General features: G+C 34.9%; 1 protein-coding gene across 3 annotated transcripts in view; it reads left to right on the top strand.

The window, feature by feature from the left end:
* The window catches only part of Med13l (mediator complex subunit 13L), a 293,930-nt gene that overhangs the window by 125,739 nt on the left and 140,381 nt on the right, over nucleotides 1-27,810 (top strand). For 2 of the 3 annotated variants that reach the window (XM_013360472.3, XM_005329638.3), the window contains exon 3: nucleotides 26,070-26,154. The exons of the other annotated variant lie outside the window; for it this stretch is intronic. In XM_013360472.3, coding sequence (XP_013215926.2) covers nucleotides 26,070-26,154 — 85 coding nt within the window. The remainder of the gene's footprint in view (nucleotides 1-26,069; nucleotides 26,155-27,810) is intronic. 3 annotated transcript variants of the gene reach the window in all.

The following is a 27,810-nucleotide window of genomic DNA, read 5'->3' as shown; positions in this document are numbered from 1 at the left end:
CAGAGATGCTTAAAAGAGTTTGGGCTGGAATGGTTTGCAATGTCCATAGAGGAAAATGGTGCTTGAATTAGATTTTTCAGAGTGAAAAGGATTTAGCCAAGTAAAGACAAAGTTGGAAGGAGAAAACTATTTCTTAAAATACAGAGTTATTTCAAAATGACTTTAATTACTGAATTTTTTAGTGATGATTTACCTCAATTGTCTTCTTCTAACTTAAATAATTGGAATGGGTCACCATATTTTAAGTTTATTCAGGAAGATCAAAAGTTCATAAAAATGTGCATTTAATGTGTTATGTAATATTGTAATGGGGACTAATTTCTATTCACTGTTAATAGTGAAAACACTATTATATCTTTAGAGGCTTGAAAACCAGTAATTTGAAATGAATGCTATGTGTTTATAGCTATTATATAATTATAAAACAAGAAATTATGTTATGGGTTAAATATAATCAAAGTTATTTAACTGATAAAAATATAGATTAGCAACAATAATATGCCATCTAATATTTAGTTGAATGTAAGTTTCTGCTTCCAGTAGGGTTTTGGTGCTATTTCCCTAGAAATAGATCTGTTTAAATTTGGTCTCCTTGTTCTATGGTGGATGGGATGGCGGCTCAATTCTTTTCACTATTTCTTCTTGTTTAAATTGCTATAAGACTTTAGCACAGCATACTGTTCCTTCATGTAGCTCTTATGAGTGTGAATATCCTCATCCCTGACCCAGCGTCTGTGTTCTTTTCTCATTAGACCTTCAGTGGCAACCATACTTGTAAGCACAGGCACTGGAAGTGTGTGGTGGTATTTGTTTATGAGCAGTCATTCTAATGAACTCAAATAAACATTTATTTTAAAAGATCATTTAATTTTGTGGAAATACAAAAAAATTGTTTTGTTGATCCTAAAGAATCATAGCACATTTAGTTCAGTTTCCTCATTTAACAAAAACAAACAAACAAACAAACAAAAAAACCACACACACACAACAGCAAAAGGAATCTTTGAAAAACTTAGAGCAATACAGTGACTTTTTTATACTGAAACTAATTTCTGAGTGACTCTAAGGTTTATGTATCTATCTGTACATCATCCAGCCTTTGTGCATCAATTGACTCATCTCCTACTGCCGAGTTTCTCTGTGCTTTAGGAAACTGCACTTGATATTCTCCCTTTTTGGACAGTCTTTTCCTTGCACCCTCAGGAACCTGCTTTTTGATAGAATTACATCTTAGAATCAGTGCTAACTCTGTTAGTAATTTTCCCTTACCACTTTTGCCCATAGTCCATTGCTGTATAACAAACCACCCTAAACTTAGGGGTGTAAAACCACAACCATTTATTATGGGAACAGTTTCTTTAGGTCAGGAATGTGGAAAAGGTGTAGTGGATATGGTTTTTCCTCTCTATCATGATGACTGAGACCTCAGCTGGGAAAACTAGGACACTTGAGTGGCTGGTGCTAATGTCATCTTGAGTCCTCTTATATGTCTGACTCATGTAAGGCCTGGGATGAGCTAGGACTGTTAATCACAGTCCCTGCAAGTAGCCTTTCCATGTAGTTTGTGGCCTTCCTTTCAGAGTAGTCAGACTTCCAGAGAAAGATGTGGAAACTGCATGGCCTTTAAAACCTAGCCTTAGAGATTACATGATGTCATTCTCACTTTACTCCTTGTTTGAAGCAATCATAAGCCACCCTGTTTTTAAGGAAGAAGATACAGGGCCTGCCTCTCAATAGGAAGAATGGCAAAGAATTTGGGGTCCTATTTTAAAACTGCTGTATCATCTAAAATAGCATTCCAATCCTTCTTCCATTGTTCTTCTATTCTGTAGACTTGATAACATTTATGGGTTGGGATATTTTTGTATAAATGAAATTGTTATTGTTTATTTTCCTCTTTCAACTAAAATGTAAGTTTTGTGGAAAGCCTGCTTCTTTTGTTCACTGCTTAATTTTTAGTCCCTAGAGTAAACCCTTTACATTATGGGCACTCAGCTACTTAATGAACAAATGACTTAAAAGCCACACAAGGCCGTTTGTGTCAGATCTAGCAAGTATCCTACTAAGCTCTATTTTATCATAATATTTCTCATAAAAATTTCCCACATTAAATATATAGTGTTGCAAATTATAAATTTAGTATATATTTCACTGAATCGCTATCTTTAATTACAATCTGTTTAGTAGTGAAATCATGTACCTTTAAAATTCAGTTATTCTGCTGTCATTATACTACTTTTACCCTAATGATTTGTAACCCAGCAATTATCATCCCAGATTATGTTATTGCAAAAATTAGTGTGAAGTATTATAATGGTTTTGTTTTAGTGAATGAAGTACTGAATCTACTCTGAGACACAGGCTGCCCTGGATGTAGGTTATCTAATATGGAAACTCACTGGCAAAAAAAGCTTTTTTTGTTATGTCCAAGAACATTTTGGGTCAGAACTGCAGATGAGGCACAGCAGGAATCAGTAGTTGACAGCAAACCACTCAGACATTCTGGAATACCAAGATCCTGCAGCTAGAATCTGACCTCCTCTGGAGGTGTCTTCTATAGCTGTTACTTGATGCTGGCTGTTGGCTGGATGTCATCTGAGACAATTGCTCAGAACAGTCACACTGGCTGCTCCATTTGGTCTAGGTTTCCTTACAGCATGATGGTAGGATTCCCAAGGATGAGCCTCTCTAAGAGGCGGGTCTTGCAACCTAGGTGTCTCTCAGTAGATGAATGGATAAAGAAAATGTGGTATATACACTTAATGGAATATTATTCAGCTTTAAAGAAGAGTAAAATTATGGAATTTGCCAGTAAATGGTTGGAGTTGGAGAGTATAATACTAAGGGAAATAAGCCAATCCCACAAAATCAAAGGCCTAATGGTTTCAATATGCAGATGCTAATTCACAATAAGGCGGGGGTGGGGTGGGTACTAGGGAAGAATAGCATTATGTTAGGTTAGGTAGAGGGAAATGATGGGAGTGAAGGGGAGGGAATGTGGGGATAGGAAAGATAGTAGAATGAAACAGACATTATGTATATATGTGACTGCATGACCAATATGATTCTGCAACATGTGTATTCAGAAAAATGAGAAATTACATTCCATCTATGTATGATATATTAAAAGAGCACAAATGCATTCTACTGTCATATATAACTAATTAAAACAAATAAAAAAATAAAAAAAGAGGCAGGTTGTGGAAATTTTTTTAAAAGCTTTAGACTCAGAGTCTTGCATAGTGTCACTTTGGTTGTATTTTATTTGATGAGGCAATCGCAGAGAGTCACCCAGATTCAGGAGTTGGGACATAGATCCTACCACCTTTAAGGAGAGTGATAATGTCATACTGTAAGAAAGGGTATATGGGATGGGATATATTGTGATAGCCGACTTTGGAAAATGTTGTGTTTCAAACTAGATGAACTGTAGCCTAATTGTTGCCTTGTGGGCTTGTCTGTCTGTATCCAGAGGGCTCAGATCAGTCACTGTTGATCCCGTAGCCTGTCTAAGACCGTTTTGGAGCAGATCAGGAGTTGTAGCACCACTTTCGCCTGTAGTCATGCTGTATCTCACTCTCTCCTCCATGCATAAGCCATTCCTAGTTGTTATTATTTCTACTGTGATTTTAATTGAGTCCTTGCCTTAGGAGTCTGATAGGCAAGAGTGGGAAGCTCAACACTGGACATTTTTCAGCAGTGTTTCATTCCTGGGACAAAGTGCTGTGTTTTATGGATGTGCCTCAAAAATTTGAAAACATAGGCTGCTAACTTACTGAAAAAGAGACAGAAATCTAGAAAGGAAAAGACAAACTGTGGAGTCCACCAGAAATTCGTTATGGTTTTGTTTGGTACTGCTTGGGGCTTCTGTTATTTGCGGGGGTGGGGTGAGGTGGGGTGGGGATTGTGTGCCTTCATTCATGTTCCTTTAATCTAATTATGATCCTTTTAAAAAATTCTTACATTATCAGTGTAAATCAAGCTTCCTTAGGGTTTTCAAGCTTTTCTAGTTTTAGTTTTCCCTAACAAAAGAATTGCAACCATGCAGCAAGTCATATTGAGTGCGTTTCTTCCAGTTGGTCTTATTTCCCTCCCTTTCTTTTCACTTTGCAGCTCAGGATTGGCAAATAGTGAAATTGCAGACAAAGCAGTCTGAAAGAAATGTGCAAATAGCGTATTTAATTTGATTACCTATAATCAAATTTACTACAAATACTAATATTGTACGATACCCTAAAACAATATTTTTAAAGAGATTTTTGTGCTTTAGAATTTGAGAGTGGCATTATATTAGAGTTGCTGCAAAAATGACAAACTAATCCTCTAACCAATAACATGAGTAAATTTGGCAGGTTCTAGCGATGTCCCAAAAAGTAGCATTTCTCTACTTAATTAGATACTTTCTAAAATGTGATTGAATTTTATCCTTCTTCCCCTCCACCAACCTCTCCCTATATGCATAGAAGTGAAGATCCTTTTTGAACCAGAACCTGAAACCTAGAGAGTTTTATTTCTAAGCATCTGCTAAAGTGGACAATTCTCTAAATTAGTGCCCAGCATAAAGCATTTTAATCTCATGAGGATTTGTAATGAAAGTGTCATCAATATCAATTGTATATGATGTTGTGGCAGAGCAGTGATTTTTTTTTTTTTTTCTTGTTTGGCAAAGAGTTAAGCTTATTTCCTATTCTGTTAGTGGAAGTTGACTTTCCAGTTCTCTATGCAACCTGGAACTTTTCCCACTGAATCCTTTAGATACAGCCTCCTCCCCCTTTTTCTTAGTAATATATACTTACCTGGTACATACAGTATATATTATGTTTGATTATTTTAGGCATAATGTCCATAAATATACTCTCCTTTCCTAATAATTTGTCTCTACTCTCCAAAAATTAGAATTGAAAGGATGGAACTTTAGACTGTCTTCTCCAGTGTTTTTTGAGCTGGGTGATTTTTGTCCCCCAGGGAATATTAGGCAATGCCTGGAAACATTTTTTGGTTGTTACAGTGGTGGGTATGATGCTATTGGTATTTAACGGGTAGAGTGCAGAGATAGTTGTAAACATTCTATATTTTATAAGACATGCCCCTCTTACATACAGGTATTTGATTCTAACTTAAGAGACCTTTGTGTAATATGTTTTTCATGTGTTTTCAAGTAGAAAATGCCACTTTGAATAGGAAATATATTTGTTCTTGCATTATTTTCCTTGTTAATTAGTTTGCCCAAATTTAAGTTTTTTAAAAAATGGTTTAGCTACTTGTAGAAAGCTTATATATTGTACAATAAACCACACATATTCAACATCTACAGCTCGTCAAAGGACTGCATGTAGCTACTTACAGAGTGCTAGCTAGCATTGCTTGCATTGTCTGTTGTAGAACTTCTGTAGTCACTAAATTATCAGTCCCCATACAGTACATCACAGGAAGTTGGCAGATACAATGATCCATCTGTTATCACACCCATCAAGTGCATTGGCTCAGAGGGAAAAGGCTGCAGATTGGAGCTCAGTGTGTGAGAGAAGTAGAAAGATTCCAAGATGCTTATCATTCTTTCCACCAGTCCTTTCTGGCCTTCTGACAAACTTGACTTGCTCATTTCTAAAATGGCTTTTCAGTTTATGATATAATTATCTTTACATTAATATTTTCAGAAAAATTAGACATGTTATCAAAAGTCCTTGCTACCCCTACCCCTTTTCTTTTTCTTTATGAAAATGAGTTTTCAGGGTATCAACACCCCTCTCCCTCCCTGAAAAATTCTTGGTCAGATTGTTGTAGAAAATGAGCAGTGGAAAATTGAAACTGCACAATCTGGAGAGTTTTATTTTTAAAATAGTAATTCTTAACCTGAACTAAAGTAAAAAGCAAGTATAAAGCGCTTTTATGTTGTTATTCAAGTGTGACCAAGTTCTTTTTTTTTTTTCCCTTAAATTCATACAAGTATGATCACTCACAAAGAAGGAGATTGTGATTTTTATAGTTAATGAGAAAGATTTAGGCAGTTTCTTCTGAGTTTGAGAAACTTGTTTCTTGCCTGAAAAATCATAGGAAACCAAGGTTCCTTACAGAAGTCTCAGCTTTTTAGACAAAAGTGTTGATGCTACACTTAATGGTGCTTTTAACTTTTGGTGACTGCCCTGGAGGTAAATAGGGTATGTACCCATCCTTCCTATCTTGTGAATAGTCTTATTTATACAGAGTTTCTTCCTTGGCAAGGCATGATGTCTGGTTTGGGTAGGTAAAAATTCACTTCCAAATTGCTGTCTGTATATTGTTTGTATGTCTTTGACTTAAGTTCACCTTCAAAAGGGCAAAATGGTTAGAAAAAAATTAGGACAGAGTATGACTAATTGAAACTTAGAAAGGGCTTTGCCTTTTCCAGACTGGAAGATATAAAATGAATATGAATAGTGAATAGCTGTCCCATTCACTTAAAGGAGCCATTGTATTTCACTTTCTTCTCTTTTCACCTTCATCTTTAAGTAGCTTTGATAAAAATGGGATTTTTAGTCACCTGTTCCAAAGTATAATATTTGGATTATCCTCAAGTAGAAATATAAATCCTTTAAATATTGTCTGCCATATTGAGAGTTTTAATTGATTCCTGTGTCTGTTATACTTGTTTAAAAACCAATAAATTTAGCTTTAAAAGTTTTTGAGAAAGGGTCACAAAAATTTGGAGTACATGAATAAACCAGAGAATAATTATATTGAAGCTGATTTCTCAGGAAGAAAATCATGTAACATTTTAAAAACTTCTACTGTAGAAATGATTCTACAGTATTTTCCTGTGAAATTATTTTGCATTCATATAAGATTTTCTTGTTACATTCTCCCCAAGGGAAAATAAAAGCTTCCTTGGCTTTTGTAGATGTGACTTCTGATAAATATAAAGGGACTTTAGGTTTAGTAGACCTAATAGAATGGAACAAGTAATACATATATTCTATTCTTGTTTACATGGAGTTATATCAATATATAACATGAATTTAATACATACTTTAATATCAGTCTGTAATTGTGTACCTTTATTTCATTATTTAAAATATGGTGAACATGATCAATAGAACATTGTAAATTTATAGTGATAAAGAAACCTCATTAATATTGGCCTAAAGAGTTGATAATTACTATCATTTAATGCACAGGAAAAAGGATGAAAAGAAATGATTCTATTTCCAAAGTTTCCTTACTGGGATAGAAGTTTTATAAGTTAAAATTCTCTGATTTAAACATACTATGAGGGGCTCAATTCATAACAGTAACTATTTTAAATGATAGTTCATTGTTATTATTGCATTCTGTTTAATATATTTTCTTGATTCATTAATATTTTTCATTAATCATTCTAGTCTTACTAATTGATAAGGTTTCAATAAAATCTTCTTTTCTCATTTTTCATATTCTTTTTACTATAGAAATGTTTTCATGCTATAATCATGACTCTATTTTGTTTTTCTGAAAATAATATAGAACCACAGCTCAAAAAATGTGTGGAAATTTCCTTAAATAATCATCAGGAAAAAAAGTTAAGCCTTTTATAGAAGTGTTTATTTTCCATTTTGTATAGTATTAAAAATTCTTAGACTTTTATTGTACTTTGCTACCACATGATATATAATTCCCTGCCTCAGAGGTTGAGTAATAGGGGCTGGAGGTGTAGCTCAGTGGTAGAGTGAGAGATTAGCATGCCTGAGGTCCTGAGATCAATCACCAGTGAATGTATGTACACACACACACAAAGTTGTGTAATATTAAACTGTCTTTTGGTGATTAAATTGCATTTTGAGTGTTTCTGTCAGGGTCAGAACTTTTTTTTTTTTGTGGAAGGTTCTGTGCACAGAGGATTGAACTTGGTCTGTGTACGTGCAATGCTGAAATTCTGTGTGGGTGAGGAGACAGGTAATAAATAAATAAATGAATAAATACCTCTTTTAGTTGTATGCTGCAAAGCAGTTGATAAGAAAGTGAGTGACTGGAGAAGGCCACCTTAAACAAGGGGGGATAGGTAGGGAAAGCCAAGTCTCTTGAAAGAAGCTGACCTCGTAATGACCCTGGCTAACTCTGGGGAAGAAATAGAAGGCTAGTGCTGAACAAACTGGTAAAATGTGGGAGATGGAAGAAGTAGATGGTGGTGAACTTAGGTGAGGCAGTGAGGGCCAAGGTAAGGAGCATCAGAAGGATGCTAAGATATGATTGAAGTTTTGAGAAGATTGCTTTGATTCATGGAGCAGGACCTTAGGGTAACTTAAGTGAAAGCGGGGACACTGCACAATTTTAAAATCTTCTTGATGAAGCAGGGTTGTAAAAGAAACTGAACAACAATTGTCTGTTCTTTATAGAGTTTTAATATAAATTCTGTCCAGGCAACTTCTGTTCCATGTTTACTGCATTTCTTGTTTAGATTATTTTCTTTATTTGAATTGCAAAGTCATTCTGAGAGGATAATGTTGCCTTTGAATACATGTATAGTTAGAGTATTGTTTTACGGACCTATATACAGGTACTTAAATTTAAATTTTATTATGAAAAGTTTGGGTGAAAGTTTTTAGCAATCATAATTTTTTCATTCCATTATATATTGTTTGAACATGTATCTTCAAAGTTCAATCATGGTGTTTATATATAGTTGAACTTTTCAACTCATTCTGTTTTTTTTGTTTGTTTTTGAAGCACAATTTAAAAAGTTTTAAAATAGTTGTAACAAACAGAAAATTGTGTATGAAACTAGATGGTTAAAAACCAAACATCTGGTGTAGCTCCCAAGAACTATTAAATTTATAGTGATAAAAAACCTCATTCATAATGGCCTAATAACCCCCCAGTTTCCCAAATACTCCATTATCACCAAACACTCTCTCCTTTTCCCCTTAAGGTAAGTGCTAATTAAAATAGCTTTCAAATGTCATACTTTATAATAGCTGGGTTTTGAACTGTGGAAAAGAAGAATTTACATATTCAAACACAGTTGACAAAGAATTTTGTATATATTTGCTGGGTGTGATAGTACACTGTTGTAATCCCAGCAGCTTGGGGGGCTGAGACAGGAGGATTGCAAGTTCAGAGCGCCCCTCAGCAACTGAAAGGCGCCAAGTAACTCAGTGAGAGCCTGTCTCTAAATAAAATACAAAATAGGGCTGGGGATGAGGCTCAGTGGTGGAGTGCCCCTGAGTTCAATCCCACCTCCATGCCCCCACCTCCCCTCGCCAAAAAAAAAAAAAAAAAAAAAAGAATTTAAAAGGTATTTTTTGTTAATTATTTGGAAATTATATTTTTCCTTTGTGAAAATCTATTTTAAACGGTGGTTAGATTCTAAAGCTAACCTAACAAAAGCTGATCTAAACTGAAATGCTCAACTTCAGTTTTGGTTTGTGTTCTGGTTTTGTGGTGAGTAGTGGATTGGCTAGGGCATAACTCTGTCAACATTAGAAATCCTCAGAATTCATCCTGGAAAGCACCTTGTTAGAATCATGCAGTTTGAGAGCTGGAAAGACTCTCAGAGAAAGGAGACATAACTGTGAAGAAAACAGCAGTCAGTGAAGTATCAGTGCTGCTGGTGTCCCAGGCTTTTTAGTTTTCTGGTTCTATTGACTCCTTTGATTTTTTTTTTTTTTAACTCCCTATTGGTTTGCAGATTCTCTCCTCTTTGCAAACTCTCAGTGTGTACCTTTTCAAATTCTCTCTAGAACTTCATAATTTATAATGGATAAAACTTCAACTGCCAGGACTCTTCCATAGGTCTTTGGTACGCCAAGAGAAAACCACTGCCCCATGTGTTATAGAGCTATTCAGTCCTGCTCTGTCTAAAGTTACTGGTCACCCTGCTCTCCAATGAGAATGCCATTTTGGCCAGTTTTAGAGAGAACCCAGGATTGAACTCATTCACACCACAGTGTAAACAACTGATCATTATTTTCTCAAGCATTTGCAGTTCTTATATTGAATTGTGTTAATGAAAAGGAATATTGTATTGTCCATATGCCTACATGAAGTAAAAATATTGGCAATGTTGAAGTATTTAGGTCATTTACACTTTTTTTTTCCCTATGATTGGAAATTTCTTAGTTTGTTAAATTTTGGATAAAGAGGGCTGGGCTTGTGGCTCACTGGTAGAGCGCTCGCCTAGCATGTGTGAGGTACTGGGTTCCACCCTCAGCACCACATTTAAAAAAAAACAAAACAAAATAAAGGTATTGTGGAAAAAAATTTTAGATTAAAAAAATGGATAAAGATAACCTTTTCCTGGATATGTTTCAGCTTAAGGTTTTGAGAAATTTTTGTTGCTTTCTGATAGGTTGTTTTGCATTAAACAACATAAATTAATTTTGAAGACTTGGGTGCTGTGGTTCAGATATGTTTAGACTGTTGGAAGCCTGGTCTTCAGTGTGGTGATGTTAAGAGGCAGTGGGACTTAGAAGAAGTGGGACCGAGTGGGAAGTCTTCAGGTCATTTGAGGCATTGCCCTCAGAAGGGTTTAGAGTACTTCTTTTGAAACCCTGCCTAGGTCTTGCAAGGAAGTTATAGACTGGTCGCTCCGGGATTTCTCTGGTTTCTTGTCTTGCTATGTGATCTATCCCTCCCTCACACACTCATATGATGCTATCAGCTGTGATGTGATGAAGTCTGTGGTCTTACCAGAAGTGGCATCATGTTGTCTAGAGTTTATGCCTCTAAAACTGTGAACTACAGAAACATCTTTCTTTATAAAAAGGCTTTATATTTTATTATGGTACTGGAAAATTGATTTATTCAAGGGGAGAATTATATACTTTTGTTTTAAAGAATAAACAATAATAATAATTTGGTTCTACAAAATCAGATTAATGTAATGGAAATTCATATGGGAACTAAACAGTCATTTATTAAATAAAGTAAGATGGTTGCTAAAATGCATTTAAACTGATTTTTTAAAGTTAAAACTGTGTTATATGATTTTTAAGAGAAGACAAGGAAACCTTGTAAAATTAATTTTATAAGATTTGGGGGAGTCTTCTTTTCATAAGGGAAATTTAGATAACTTTAAAAATTTCTTTTTAGTTATATTACATGACAGTAGAATGTGTTTTGACATATCATACATACATGTAGTATAACCTATCATTCCTGTGGTTGCACATGATGAGTTACAATGTATTCTTTTTTTAAAAAATATTTATTTCTTTTAGTTGCACACAACACCTTTGTTTTATTTATTTATTTTTATGTGGTGCTGAGGATTGAACCCAGGGCGTCGCACGTGAGCGCTCTACCGCTGAGCCACAACCCCAGCCCCAGTGGTCATGTGTTCTTGTATGAACATAGGATAGTTATGCCAGATTTATTCTACTCTTTCCCGTTTCCATACCCCCTCCCTTTCTTGGGAGAGTCTTGATTTAATACAGTGCAGTACAAAGGACCAAAATAAGAAAATGAGTAAACCCCATTACTGATGGATTAAAAGTTGTATAAATCGTGTCCTCTGTGATTCCAGATGATAAACAAACTTAAACTCGTGTAATTCTAATATGCCGTAGCACACGTTTGACTTCTCTTTAACATACATTATGTTTAAATCTACATTAGAGTTTAGTGGTCAATTTGTAGACCCCTTAGAGGATAAATTGCAAATATTTTAGTTTCTAATCTCATTGTGGTATCACGGGTCAAAAAACTCGTAAGACCAAACTAATTAAAATTGCTCAAGAATTTTGGTGCCCTGTAAAAATGTGTCATCTCTACATAGCTTTTAAAAATTTATTGTATTTCAGTGCTCAGCCGTGCTGAGAATTGAACCCCGATCTTCAAGCATGCTAGGCAAATGCTTTACCATTGAGCTGCATTCCTAGCCTTATGCAATCATTTGTTAAAAAGCTATTTTGGGTTTCAAAGTTTTGTGAATAGTCCTTTATTATTTGCTTATTTTTGTTCCTTTAAAGTTTTAACAAAATTTTACATGTGCAGATTGTTTTGTTAGTTTCACAGCATGTTCTTAGTATAAAATGAAGTAGTAGTATAGTAAGTTCAGGAATGAAACTAATCATTTTTAAAGAATTGTTTAATTAGATGAGACTGAGTGCATTCAGGATGGCATGGCCATAGACAAAAAATTGATTAATTATACAGACTCTGCTAACCTTCAAAATAAACTTCACAGTGTTTTAGTTTAATTATAATCTTTCAGCTCCTGGCAAGTACTTTATTACTCAACTGCCAAACTCTTAACCAAACTACCTGTAAACACACATGCATAAACCCACAGAAGATTGCAATTTGTGAGTGTGTGAAGAGTGAGTCAACTTTATAAGAATCCTGTAATAAAAAGGACTTTGCATATTGTCAGTATAATGTCAACTTATGGCATTTTTTAGTTTAAATTAGGGTTTATATATTTAGAGTTCTGTCTTTTGCCAGGTGAAGTGATCAATGGGCATTAGGTGAAATGATAATTATTATACATTCCTGTTTTTAATAAAAAGTTCATTGTAGATAACCATGTTAAAAGATAGCAGATTTTCTTAGAGTAGCATTTTATATAAAGGAAATAAAATTATTTTGTGGTGAAACTAGATAACAAAAAGCAAAGAGAAATTATTTTGTAGTAAAAGTAAGATAATAAAACAGAGGGATAAATATAGCAGTTGAATTTTGCAGTTCTGTGGTGAAAGAAGTGAAGGTAGATCAATAATAATTTGTTAAAATGACAAAATATTTGTGACTTTTGCCTCCAAAGAATTAAATATACAGAGTGTGCTTGCTTAATGATGGTCTCATCTATTTGCAATAGGCTGTCCAGCTGAAGTATAAGCCATGAGGGCTCAAGGAGATGGCACAGAGAATGTTCTAAAGAAACCTTTGTGTACCAAGTCTTCACAGTAGTTAGTCCCCCCCACCCCCCTCTTGGGCGCTCGCTCTCTCTCTCTGTCTCTCTCTGTCTCTCTCTGTCTCTCTCTGTCTCTCTCTGTCTCTCTCTGTCTCTCTCTCTCTCTCTCTCTCTGTCTCTCTCTCTCTCTCTCACACACACACACACACACACACACACACACACACACACACACACACACACACCCTTGTTCTCTGTCTCTATGTCTTGGCAGATGTTATTTTTGTTACATTTGCTACTTTAACCTGTCAGTTAAAAAATAATTACTATGTCAGTGTGGCTGGCGGCTCATATAGGAAAAATATGCTGTCTCTTAATCAAAGGTGATTACAGTTTTTTCCTGTCTATAAATGTGCTTGTTGTGTAACCAGAATGCATTAGTCTCAGCCTGATGTACGAAATGAAAGGCAGCAAGAAGCAGCACCATTGTTATCTCTCCAGGCGTGTCTAATGAATCGTGTTTCCATGTTCTCTCGGTCACGCCGTAGAGTGCCCTCAGCCAGGGCTAAGCCTCCTGTAAAATGCTCTTTAAGATTATTGTGGCAAGAACAGAAATGCTGGATGAGTGGGGGTTGGGGAGAGAATGCCAAGGAGACAGCTGCATTTCAAACAGTTACAGCTGCAAGGATTACTCACTGTAATAGCAGTGACAGACAACTGTTTGAGCTTTAGTGTAAAAGGCAGTTTGGGGACTTGTCCTGTCAGAATTTTAGTAGCAAGTTGGTGTGTGTGTGTGTGTGTGTGTGTGTGTGTGTGTGTGTGTGTGTGTGTGTGTGTGCGCGCGCGCGCGCGCGCGCTTGTGTACGTGTGTGTTTTCAAATTAGGTTGTGCCTGAAGAGAGGAAGAAAATAGTTTTAATTTTTGCTGTTTAGTTGTGGCAATGTTTAAATCAATAATTGAGTAATTTTGATTAAAATCATTGTCCTGGAGGAAGTTTATAAAATGTTTATTTGTATTGTTGATGGATTGAAATGTAAATGCTCTGAGTCATATGTATGGTTTTTCTTCTCAAAATTTAATTTTATCTCATGACAATTCCTGTCCCTAACAATGTTGAACTTATTTGTAAATTCTGAGCCCTATTTAAGAAATTATTTCAGAAATGTATGCTTATAAAAATAATGCAAGCTCATTGAAGAAAGTTTGGGAAATACACGTAGAGGTCAAGAAGCAAACAGTCATTATTCTAGCAACCAAAGATAACTGTCAATTTTGGTGATTATCCTTGCAGACCCTTATTTGCTCATGCATTTTTGAGTATATGAAATCAGAGCATTTTAATTGTTTTAAAAGATACAATAGTAATAATTATTTACAAATTTTTGAAAAAGTCAGTAGCAGCTTTTGTGCAGGGGTTTCTTTTTCAGTGTGTAGCTATTAAAGCTATCTTGAAGCTTCTTTAGCAATTGTCTTTTGAAGGTCTTGTGCAGTTTATCTAGAAATTTGGTGTTAAGATTTCCTTCAGTTTAAAGTTTACTGGCTGTACATGGAGTCCTGTGATCCATTGAAATGCTAACTTGGGTCATGTCTCAGTGCTACAATGCTGTGTAGAAACCATCATTAAAACTCTGGTTATACTGCAAGTGGCAGAGGAACCATGCTGCTAGAGGTTCCTTAGGAAGACATTATCCAGTTAAAATTTCGAATTATAACTGTGCCTGTCTTTTACTGTTATCAATATTTGTAGTAATTTAAAATTGAAATAGGTCAAAATAGTGTGTTTTGATATGTCTTCTATCCCTGATTCTTTTTTTCCTGATATTTACTTAATTGATGAATTGACATTAGAAAGTTAAAATCCATTTGTAACATGCTAGAAATGGATGCCAAATATTCTACACCCATCAGCAATTTATGAAATTAGAGCTCTAAGTGGGTGGAATTTGAGTAAATTCGTTTAATCATTAATGACTTCAAATATAGAGTTTACAAGACAATCAGTGGCAGCATAACTGTGATCAATCAGTGGTATTGTATGTAATTGAATTTTTTTAGGTATAATGCTGTCTTTCAGAACTAACATCATCATACTACTTTGTTTCTGAATTTCTTGGTAAGTCAACTTATAAGAAATTTCAAAAATAAGATATTTCAAAAATTCTCTTTAAGTGTATTATTTGATGTAGTCTATAAAATTAAATGGAGTAATATTTTCTTTTTTTAATATTTCATGTTTGGACACAATACCTTTATTTTTTATTTTTATGTGGTGCTGAGGATCGAACCGAGTGCCCCACACATGCTAGGCCAGTGCTGTACCACTGAGCCATAACCCCAGCCCCCGGAGTAATGTTTTCTTATTGTAATGTTTGCTTGTTGTAGTTCTTAGGAAGTAGATAACCATAGAAAAGTTTGTATATTTCAAACTACAGATTTATATGTTGAAAATAGAGATTGAAAACAAAAGCAGTGGGCAAATGACAAACCCTGCGAGCCGTTAACTTTGTCATTAAAAATCTAAGTGGCAAACAGTCTCCTTGTTTCATGTGCCTTGCTTTAATTTATTTGTATTTTGGGAGTTTGGAGTATAATTTGATTTTCAGTAATTTTAATGGCTGAATAAAGGAGTGCCATCCCTGAAAGCACCCCTCCCCCTTCAATATTTGCAATGGCCAGTGTGGTTGCTGAACTCAATGTTCTGGATAATAGGTTTCATTAGTTTTGATGCCTGAGGTAAAAAAAGCAGTAGGTGGGAGTAAGAAGTGTTTTTGATGTCTAGACTGTTCATTTCAGCTGTTGCTGCAATATGATACATTAAAAGGAAATATGTATCATAGCTCAGAGGAAATATGTATTCTTTGAAAGTAATTCTACTTTTAAACTGTGTAAGGCAGGGTGACCTGAATTCTAAAAGCATGAGCTTGAATTTCTTCAAGGTTTCACAATCTTTATGCTCCTCCCTACTGTATTCCATTTGCCCTCCTCCCATTTTTTCCCCTTCAAATAAAGTATGTCAAATTTGCTGTGGAATTGGCAGGGATATCTTTCCAAGATCTCTGCTGGGAAACACAAAATCATTGAAGTATACGCTGCCTTGATATGTTGCCATATTGCCCCACCCCCATCCTCACCCCAAACCTTATATATGATTTTTATTTTAAAGAAGCTCATTAATTTCATAAGGAACAATATTTTTCAGAATGGAAAGAAGTTATGTTATAAATTTGTGAGAATTTTGAAAAATTATTTGGGCCCTAAGTAGTAATTATTGCTGTTTTTTGGTTATAAAACACTCTCTTCTGCTAAAAACATTTATAAAGTACTTTTATAGTTTAAATATTTATTATGAGGATTACTGTATTTACAAAGGTTGAATAATAGCAATTTAGACAGATTTTGATTGTAGCCTTTACAATTTAAGTGAGATAAGTTTAGTGCCAAAATAGTGTTTCTTTGTGCATAGGCAGCTATACAAAGTACTGCTCATTTTTTATTCTCAATTTTGCTATATTAGATAAAATAACAGTAGAAGAAGGTTTTAATATAGGAATTCTTTGTTTTCGTTAACTCCACCACTAATTCATTGTACATACATATTAGTTGTCTTGGTTCCTTTTCTTCTGAGACCAAAGGAATTTTTAGAAAAACTCTTTCATTATAACCAAATCAATTTATAAATGTAATATACAGAAGTAATTGTCTTACTTCTTCATATTCTTAAAAAAACTAATAAAAGTTTGAGAACTTGAAATATAGATTTTCACACGCGCGCGCGCACACACACACACACACACACACACATACATTTTAAATATAGCCCAGGAAGATTGTAGATTTCATGAAGGTAGAGGTCTTCTTATAGACTTTGACATTTGGTTTTGTTCTCAGTCCATTTTGAAAAAGGCAGCGGGGGTGAGGGTGGTAAGTGTTCAAGGCATACCATCTCATTTATGAAAACTTAAATTAGTCTAAGTATTCCAGCTACCCACTCCCCCCAAAAGAAGATATTCCCAAATAATCTGAATATCAAGTAGATGCAGTGTTGCCTTAAATTTAATTTTGTCTATGAGGTATCTCAGATAATCAATTAAGAAAGCAAAAATATAGTGGTTTTGTCTGATTGTATCATGGAGTTCTATGAATAGATTGCAGAAACAATTTCCATTATGTTTAGCCTTTAAGAAAGTCATGCAACTGTTTAGAAAATATTAAGTTACAAATTTTGAACCAAAAGGAAATTTAACTTTCGTCTTGAAGATTGCCTTTCTAGCTACTGCTAATAATAGAAGGGGGTGTGAATTGTTCAAAAAATTTGAATCCAGTCTGTACTACTAATTGTCTTAACTGGATATAGTATAAGGAGATTTTAGATTGAAGCTAATTTTGGTAAAATCTGAAAGGTTATGTGTACATAGTATCAGGTCAGCTTGACACATGTTTATGAGGATCGGAAAAGCTTAGTCAATGCAACTGTGAAAACCTCCTTTTCCCCCATGAGGAGTTCAATTAATGGAAGAGTATTTATTACTTTAAAAAGTACATATAGATCTTTTGATCCTTTTATGATCCTTGCTGACAATAGCCAAGTATGATTTCCAATTCTTAAACTTACTAGTTATGTAACTTTGGACAAGTTTCTTAAGGATTTTAAGCATTAGCTTTCTCATTCATAAAATTGAGATTAGGATAACCTGTATGGGTCAGATTACTTAGTTGCAAACCAAGAAAAGGAGCTGATTAAAAAAAATATGTTAGGTGTTTGTAGAACAATTTCCCATACTTAGGATCATCAGCACTACAGAACTGGTTTGATAAGAAAACTATTGTCGCCTACTATCAACTAGTAGATGCTATAGGTTCTCTACTTTAGCACAAGAAACTTGATCTTACAGCCTTTGTTTCTAGTGCTGACAGGAAAATCTCTCCTTTATACTCTTTGTATCTTGGATCTAGAATCAAGTGTGAACCAAGAGTATCTAGTGGGGTTTAGAATGTTTATTCTTGTTCACACCATAAGAAAAAATGAAAAAGAGGCAATCCTTAGGGATAATCATAATTAATGCCAGTAAGAACTTCCAATGGTATAATAAGCACGTGGGCTGTTCCAAGCTGTGCATAAGGAAGAATGCTGACACAGGTGGCTGAAGTAAACGCTAAATGTCCTTTACTGTATCTTATAGTGTTGTGATGAGTAATCTCTTTACCTCTCTATGTATGTATAGTATTTGGCTCAAATCTTGTAAAGAAATATTAAAAATGTTTTTATGAGTAGAAAACTAACTTTGACTATTATCTTGTTTTATTGTCATTAAAAAATAAGACTTTTGGGGCTGGGAGAGCACTTGCCTAGCATGTGTGAGACACTGGGCTTGATCCTCAGCACTACATATAAACAAACAAACAAACAAACAAATAAGATGAAGGTATTGTGTCCATCTACAACTAAAAATATTTAAAAAAAATAAAGACTTTTTATGTTCAGGTTCAGTAGCTGTTCTGCAAAGTATTCAAAGTAGTTTTTGCCTCACAATGGTTTTTACATACCTGCATTAGCTCTTTGAGAGCATTATTAGTTGTCATCCTGCTGCTTGAGGCATAATAGTTAGGAACTGGTGGCTGATTAATGTTGCCCAAGTTTCTCTTATTAGATTCCAAACATGCCATTGTGGATTTAACTTAATTTGGAATTTTAGAGACACACTGAAATATACATTGCCTTCATTTTCTGGAAATTCTGAACAAGAAGTAGATAAGAAATGAAGGATGATTTGATTTATACTCATTTTGACAAACCCATTTAATATTGACAGTAAATTAAAAGGATAAGCAAATTAACACATTATCCATTCATAGCTGGAAAATACAGTGTGTGTGGGAGTGGCTGGTCTTTTAGTATAGTTACTGACTTATCTAAATGCTGTCCTATGAGAAATCCAAACACTGCAGACTTGTGAGATTATCTGTACTGATTTATGTTTTAAATTTTGATGATCTTCACTACAATTAAAATAAGAACAAATCTATCAACACCCTAATTTCCTGAATCACTTTGGTATCACTTTCCATCCCTGGAAACTGTTGAGGATTTTTAATGCCTTAGGTTTGCCATTGCCAGAAAGTTGTGTGAAGAGTCATAAACCATGTAGATTTTGAGTATTCCATCTTTTTACTTAGCATAATGAGCTTCACCCCCAGTTTTGCATGTGTTAGAAGTTCTAGTTCCGTGTAGTATCCTGTTGTATGGCTGTTCTACTTTTTGTCCTTTCTTGATAGAGGTACACTTGGATAGTTTACAGTTCTTAGCAACTGTGGATAATACTACTATATTTTACTGGACTATGTGTACCTAAGAGAATATAAAGATATAACAAACCCCTCAGTTTCTCTTTCATGACACAGAGGACTTCTGTGACCTAATATAGATTTCCTCTGCCCACCCCACCATGCAAACAGTCAGTTCTGTTGTAGATACTAGCTGAATGTCCTCTAATTCATTGCAATTCTGACACTGTTTATCTTGAGGATAACATCAGATCCCAGAGATTGAGGGCTTAGTCCCAGATAACTGTTCTCCATTTCAAATGTTAGCCAGAATTCCCAGCCTCTAGAACTTCTGACCATTTGCCCATGAATCAGGGTTTCCTACAACTCTTCTTTCCGTTAATTTGCTAAAGCAGCCCACAGAACTCAGGGAAACATTTCATTTACATTTTCTGACTTATTATAAAGAGTATTATAAAAGATGTAGAAGAACATCCAGATGGAAGACATGCTTAGTGTAGGCACATGCGAAGGAGCGTGAAGCTTTCATACCTTTTCTACGTCATCACCCTCCAGTATCTTCTTCTGCATACTATTCTATCTGGAAGCTCTCAGAACTCAGTCCCTCCCCCCTTTTTTTTGCTAATGTCATTATGTTGGTAGGCATGATTGATTTAATAATTTGCCATTGGTTTATCAACTCAACCTTCAGCCATTCTCCCCAGACTTGGGGGGTGTTGATGGAGGGAGTAGGAACAAAAGTTCCAACCATCTAAACACAAGGTTGGTTCCCTAGGCAACCAGACCATGCTGAGGGAGGCCCTCCAGTCATCAGTCATTTCATAGTCATTAATTTTAGTCATTAGTATAAAAGATAGTGTTATCATTCTGTAGATTCCAGGGATTTTAGGAACTATATGTCAAGAAATGAGACAAAGACCAAATACTTATTTCACAATATCACAGAGGGATATTGTTGGGCTATGACTAGTTAATTTCATAAAATGTTGCCAAAGTCAACTTTTCCAAAGTGGTTGCTGTTTCTGCATTTGCAACAGCAGTACATGACAGTACCAGTTTGTTTTAGTCAGCTTTGCATCACTGTGACCAAAAGACCTGACAGGAACAGTTTAGAGAAGGAATGGTTTATTTTGGCTCATAGTTACAGAGGTTCAGTCCATGGTCATCTGACACCATAGCTCTGAGCCCTCAGTGACACCTCATATCTAAATCATACATAATTACTCTAACTCTGTATGCTCACCAGCACTTAGTAATGTCATTTTTTTCTGTTAAGCCATTCTAGTGTTGATATCTCATTGTGATTTTAATTTTCATTTCATTAAAGGGATTAATGAACCTTTGAGCATCCTTTTTATTAATTGTTTGCCATTCAGTATTTTTCCATTGAAGTATTTGTTTAATTTTTTTCCCATTTAGAAATTGGGTCTCTTCCCCACTTAGTGTTAAGTTTTGAGATTTATTCCCTCCTCCCTCCCTCCCTCCCTTCCCCTCTTTCCTCCCTCTACTCCTTCTCTCTCTCTCTCTCCCTCTTTCTTCCTTCCTCCTTCCCTTCCTTCCTTCCTTTCTAAAACAACATATTCTGAATATAAATCCTTATTGGATAATATGACTTGTCAAAATCTGTGATTTGATCCCATTGGTAGATCTTTCCAATAGCTTCACCCAATTTTTCCATATGATCCGAAGAGCTGAAGTTTTTCATAATGATTAAACTCAATTTATCTTTTTAAAATTTTTATTTAATGGATCATGCTGTTTTTGGTACTGGGGATTTAACCTAGGGTTGCTTAACCACTGAGTCACATCCCCAGCCCTTTTTATTTTCTATTTTGAGACAGGATCCCCTTATGTTGTTTAGGGGTTTGCTGGTTTGCTAAGTTTCTGAGGCTGGTCTTGAACTTGGGATACTTCTGCCTCAGCCTCCCAAGTTGCTGGTATTACAGGGGTGTGCCACCGTGCCTCACTTGAAATATGCTTTTGCTGACTAATCTAAGATATCAAAACTTTTCTCCTATGCTTCATTTTAGAGGTTTTAGTTTTAGGCTTTGCATCCCTATTGATACATTTTGAATTAATTTACTCTATATAGTTTGAAGTTTTGTTTTATTTTGATTTTGACACAGTAATATGCATTCCTTCTAGCACCATTTGTTGAGAAGGCAACATGGCTCTTTTGGTGGGGTGGGGGATCATATGTTTGTCAGTCTATGCCTGGACTCTTCTGCTGTGTTGAACTTATGTCCTGCACATCTGTCCTTTCTCTACTACCACTCTGTCTTGTCTGTTCTAGCTTCACAGTAAGTCTGAAAATCAGGTGGTAGGAGTCCTCCAAATGCATTTTTCTTCATTGCTTTCATTTTTTGAGTTCTTTTTCATATAAATGTGTAACTCAACTACTCTATTCCTGTAAAACATCCTGCAGGGATTTTGATTGAAACTGAGTTGACTATATAGATTGGTTTGGGAAGAATCGTCATCTTAACAATATAGATTTTTCCAGTTCATGATCAATTTAATTATTAATCATTAATGTGTTTTTTAAAATTTCTTTTGTCAGTATTATAGTTTCTAGCCTATAAATTTTACACATAATTTATAAGATTCATACCCAAGTATTTCATGCTACTGTAAATGATACTTCTACAGAATTTCAGTTTCCAACTATGTGGTATTTAATAATAAACATTCCAGTATATAGAAATATATATATAGTACATTCCAGTATATAGAAATATGATGTGGTTTTTTTTTGCCTTTTATTTTGTAATTTAGCTCGATATCTGTAGTTCTAGTTGATTTTTTTGTTTGGTTGGTTCTTTAGGAATATCTGATGAACAGCTGTATCTTGTGAAATAGGGCAGCAGTTTTATTTCTTCCATTCCAATTTGTATGCCTGGTATTTCTTTCTTTTCCTGTTATTGTACTGAATGAGACCTCAATTGAATATGAGGATTTCCCAACAGGATTGGTGAGAACAGACATCCTTACCTTAATTATGTCTTTTGCCATTAAGTATGATGTTAGTTGTAGGATCTTTGGTGATGACATTTTAAGGATTCTTTTTAGAAGAAAAAATTCTAAGATATTTCAAAATTATTGAAATCAGGATAAAATCATATTTATATATGGGAAATTGTGTTGGCTGTTCAGAAATTGGGATAAAATTGGCATTGCCTTTGCATGCTCAAACTTTTTTAGTGTTCTACGTTGCAGTGCTGGACAGGGGTAACACCTCAACATTTCATTTAACAAAGTCTAGAGGACCATTGGAGGGCAAAATAAAGAGTATGGCTACTATCTGAGAACTTTTTTTTGGTGGGGAGGATATCCTCTAATAAGTTTAAGGTATAGCACCAGCATAACACTTGCAAAATGAGCAGAGGCTAGCTGGCTCACTGCCTTTACCCCGGCTACTGAGGAAGCGGAGGCAAGAGGATCTTAGGTTCAGGACTAGCTTGGATAACTTAGAGAATTGTAAAATAAAAAAGGTTGGGGGTGTAGTTCAGTATCACAAGGCAGCCAGCACCTCACCAGGGTAATTCTTCCTGCATAGGAGGGGATAAGCCACCCGAGAAAAATTAAATTCTGAAGTAATTAGTGAAGAAATAAGAGACAAAATCAGAATTAGTTTTAAGGGAGCATCTGATTGGTTCTTCCAGTCCTGGTAGGAACTGGAACAGAACAGTTAAAAAATGGCTCTGGTCGATTATTTATCCATCAAAGGCAGGGATAAGGTTTTAGGGGTGGAGTCTTGCTTCATGATGTCTTACAGTCAACAGGTTGATGGGCATCTTGGGAAACCACACCCATCTCTGAGTTTCTGTTTGGCTAGGTGGCTGCAGCAGGTCACCCCATCTCCAGTGCTGTGAGGGACCTTTTTGGCAGAGCTGAATAGAAACTCACATGTATCTGGGTGGTCTTAACCAGGATTGCCGCTGGCTTTGGTGCCAGTTTGGTTCAAACATAGTCCACGGATGGCTCTCGACTGTTCAGTGGTAAAATAGTATGCTTGAGGCTTTGGCTTTGATCATCAGATTTGCAAAAGGCCTAAAACAAACAAACTTATAAAATGTTAAATATCATGAAGAAATAATTAGATGCAAATACAATATATCCTATAAGACAGCTAGCTTGGTTTCTTTAACCAACCTATGAAACCATTTTTTTTTCTTTTCATGGAGATGTACTGTTCCATATTAAAGGAGACTTAAAATACAATTGGTAGACCTTGTTCAGATTCTGATTTGCTGCATATCAAAGTATGTAGGAGTGGAATTTGCTTAATGAATAGTCATGAGTGACATGACATTTTGGTCAACACATTGGTCCTATAAGATTATAATGGCCGTAAAAATTTCTGTTGCTTAGTGAGTGACATAATAGTCAGTGTAGCGCCGTGCAGTGCCTTACGTGTAGTGATGCTGATGTAAACAAACCTGCTGTCTTGTCAATTGTATAGAAGCATACATTTATTATCATGATTGAGTATTACATAATACTCAATCATGATATTAAATGACTGTGTTACTGGTTTTCTATATAGGTTTGAACATTCCTTATCTGAAAGACCAGATGATGTGTTTCAGATTTCACTGCTTTTCAGATTTTGGAACATTTGTATAGACTTTACCCTGTGAGCATCACTCATATGGAAATCTGAAATGCACCAAAGTGTTGAGAGTTTCTAATTATAGAGCATTTTAGATTTTTGAGCCAGGGATGCTCAGACTGCACTAAGTTTTGTAATTTTAGAGTGCACTCCTATTTATTTAAAAATAAAATTTATTGTAAAATGCGGTGTCATGGTACACTGGTAGTAGCCACATTCATCTTCTGTTTACTGTGCCTTTTGATTGCATCAAGGGCCACATGAAGTGACTGACCATACCATTTTGTTAGCATACTCTATGATGTTCGTACAATGACAAAATCCCCCTAATGATGTATTTCTCAGAAAGTTTCCTATTGTTAACTTATACATGACTATATCAGGACAAAAAGGGAAAGAAAACAAAGTAGAATATTTGAAGCAGATAACATAATGTTGATAACCTTTGGTTAGAAATATTTTGAACTTGTTACTCTATTTTTAAGTAAGTTTGAAGGTTATAATTATAAAAAGTTTTAAAAATATTTTTTAGTTATTGGACACAATACCTTTATTTAAAAAAAATTATTTATATGTGGTGCTGAAGATTGAACCCAGGGCCTTGCACATGCTAGGCAAGTGCTCTACTCCTGAGCCACAATCTCAGTCCTTATAAAAAGTTTTAAAAAGGTGTGCCAATTGGTATCACAAACTGGGAAGACAATCCTGCAAATAAGATCAGGAAACTTTTTTCACAAATGCTATACCAACACCATTTATGGTACAATGGACTATTTTTAGAAAAACACTGATATCAGTAATTGATTTGAAGAGTGATTTAGAAGAGTTGGACTTAAGACTATTAAGTGTTAGGAATTTTCAATTAATTTATTTTGCTAATATCTGTTTATGTGCACAACAATGATTAAATAATGAACACATCTCAATTAGTCTTAAGGAGCTCTTATAAAAATTGTGTGATAAGAGATATTTATTTGTTACCTTCCCTTTCTCTCAGTGATTTATAAAATAATAGTTAAAAGCTGATGGTACCCTTAGAGCCAGTGAAACATATTAGTAATGAAAAGCAATTAAAAATGGGGTATTCTTTTTACTGTGAATGTGAGTTCTCTTTCCAACCCTGGAAAGTTCCTCTAGAAGGGGAATGTGTGAGAATAGGGATTTCACGATACCTTTGACTGTCCCTTGCTAGCAGGAATGCTTGTCTATTTACTATACATTTTTCCCCCATTTTTAAAAAAAGCTACAAATAACAAAGAGTTTGACAAAGCTGGATTTGGGAATCTTCAATAAGTCAATATCAGCCACATAGAATTTTTTTATTTTAAATTCACATACCAAGGAAAAGTATTGGACTAGTTTTAAAATTAAAAAAAAGTCTTACTCATAAAAGGCATGAATATAAATACATTTTTAAAAAATGCTATGTGTTTAGAAAATGTGGGGATATCTGTTGGTATGGCAGAAAGCATTAAAATGCACTGTGGATTCAATGTATGTTTTGATTCTCTGATCAGAATTTTCTCAAGTGAATAATTTTGTTAAGATAAAAAATAAAAGGGAAAATAAACTTTCTTTTGCAAATGTTTCCATCTTATCAATTTTTTGGTGACTTGAACTAATGTAATTTAAAAAGGAAATTATAGTTTCTGCCGGCATTTTCTGTCTGTTTATATACTTATGAAAGGAAAGAATTTTAAGAATACATGGGTCATTGTTTGTCTTGAAATTTTTTGGAATTATTTGTGGCTCAATATTCTAACATTTCAAAGCCAAATATGATATTTCCCAAAATGTAAAATATTAACAAAATTATGGATTTAGAAAGTAAATTTGATGTTATTTGGAAGGTTTAGTTTAATTCCTGACAGTCTCCCTAAAATCATACCTTTAAAATCCTATCCAGAAATTATCTACCTTAAAGAAATTTGTGTAATTCTGACACTATAGGAAATTACTTCTTCTTTATTTATTCTTTGAAAATATGTATTATAATCTTGGTATGAATTTGTGGCATTCTTGTTATCTTGTAAGAGAACATTAATAAATTAGTCTTTGTGGCACTATTTGGGGGAAAGTTAATTTCAGAATTTCAAGATAATTTTAAACTATTTGAAAGCAGGTTGGAAAGACCTTTATGGAAGGAGAATTGCATCATGCTTCATGTTTCAAAGACTTTAATAAAATATTTGTATTTAAGTATTATATTATTTTGAGAAGTATTTGACTTTCTTTCTCTATTCAGTGTAAGATTAAGTCATTTAAATTAACTCATTAACTTTGCTCTAAAAAAGGTTTTAAAAGTTTCTTTATTTTATTTGGATGTCCTTTTTACTGTTTTTTTCCCCCCCTTCTCTTTTTGTTTTTCAGTTGTGGAAGAAGGACTCTGGGAAAATGGCCTTTCCTATGAATGTAGGACGCTGCTCTTCAAAGCGATCCACAATCTCTTAGAAAGGTAAGAAAGGGAACAGGATAACAGTTGTTTTGAAGCATTCAAGTATATTGCTAAATCTCAGGATTTTTATATACAGTGATTTTATTATTAGTGTAAAATTAAAATATGCCTGGCTGGGCTTGGTGTCATGTTATCTATAATCCCAGCTTCTTGGGAGGCTGAGGTAGGAGAATCACAAGTTTGAGGCCAGCATGGCAACTTAGAAAGGCCCTGTCTCAAAACAAAAATGAAAAAGGATTGGAGATATAGCTTAATACCTAATACTAAATTTTAAAAAGAAAAGGGAAGGAAAAAAAGAAGGAAGGGAATATTTCAGGAATAGTACATAGAAATAACTCCTATGACTTCTTTCTCCTCCATATTGTTTCTTATTTTTTGTTTTTAAAATGAACCATGAGCCACTCGTAGCCTCAACATCATTATTCTTTTCTCCCTTGAGTATTTAAGTGTATATTTCTTAAGGATAAGGATTTCCTTTCACATAAGCACAGTATAATTATGAAAGGAGATTTAACATTGATTAAATGTCATTATTTAATCTGTAGCTTAATTCAGATGTTGTCAGTTGTCCCAGTTATGTCCTTACAGCTTAGCTCCTTGAGACTCACCCCATGATGATGCATCATTTAGGTTTCATGTCTCTAATTACAGAAGTTTGTCTTTCTTTTTTTGATACTAGCATATGTTGGCTCCTCAATTGAAGATAGATTTCTCATGATAGATTCAACTTATGCTTTTTAGTAGAAATGCCATAGAAGTGGTTGTGAGTTCTGTGTACTGTGTCACGGCAGGAGGCATATAATGTGATTAATGATGTTATCATTTTTGATCACTTCATTGAAGTGATGTTGTATCAGATTTATTCACAGATAATGTTTTGTTAACTATGATCTTTCTCTGTTATATCTTTCCTTTGTGTAATTTTTGGCCAGATACAATGAGAGTGTGTAATTACCCTCTTTGTCATCAAAATGTGACCTGTATGCTGAGCATGGTGGCACACATATGTAATCCCAGCTAATTGGGAGGCTGAGGCAATAGTAGGACCACAAGTTTAAGGCAAGTCTGGGCAACTTAGAGAGACCCTGTCTCAAAATTTAAACAAAAATGGGTGGGGAGAGGAGATTGAGTAGGTACCCACGTGTAAGGCTAACTGCAAAACCAAACCAAACCAAAACAAAACATAACAACCACCACAAACAAAACTCAAATCTACTTGTTTTAGTCTCTATTTATAGACCTGGCCTAAATTGATAATTACCAGTGTGGCACTAATGTTAAATGCCACCATTATTTCTGTTTTTCTTAGTTGGCAATGTCTTAAGGAAGAGGTTTTTGTGTTCTTCCATTCTGTTTTCTCTCTCTGAATATTGTATAAATTTGGGTTCATGGACTGCTATTTTATTCAATGGATTGTCATTCATTACTACCCTCATTTATTTTGATACTTTCAGATTTGGCTGGGGAAACCCCCTTTGATATATTCTTGTCATTGTTTGAACACCTCCTTACTTGAAACATTCCCTCCCCTCCCCCTCCCCTCCCCCTCCCCTCCCCTCCCCCTCTCCCTCCCCCTCCCCCTCCCCTCCCCCTCCCCTCCCCCTCCCCTCCCCCTCCCCTCCCCCTCCCCTCCCCCTCCCCTCCCCCACCCTCCCC

Source organism: Ictidomys tridecemlineatus, chromosome 2, assembly GCF_052094955.1.
Source record: "Ictidomys tridecemlineatus isolate mIctTri1 chromosome 2, mIctTri1.hap1, whole genome shotgun sequence".
Lineage (NCBI taxonomy): Eukaryota > Metazoa > Chordata > Mammalia > Rodentia > Sciuridae > Ictidomys > Ictidomys tridecemlineatus.
Note: the sequence above shows the minus strand (reverse complement) of the source record. Positions and strands in the feature narration are given on the sequence as shown.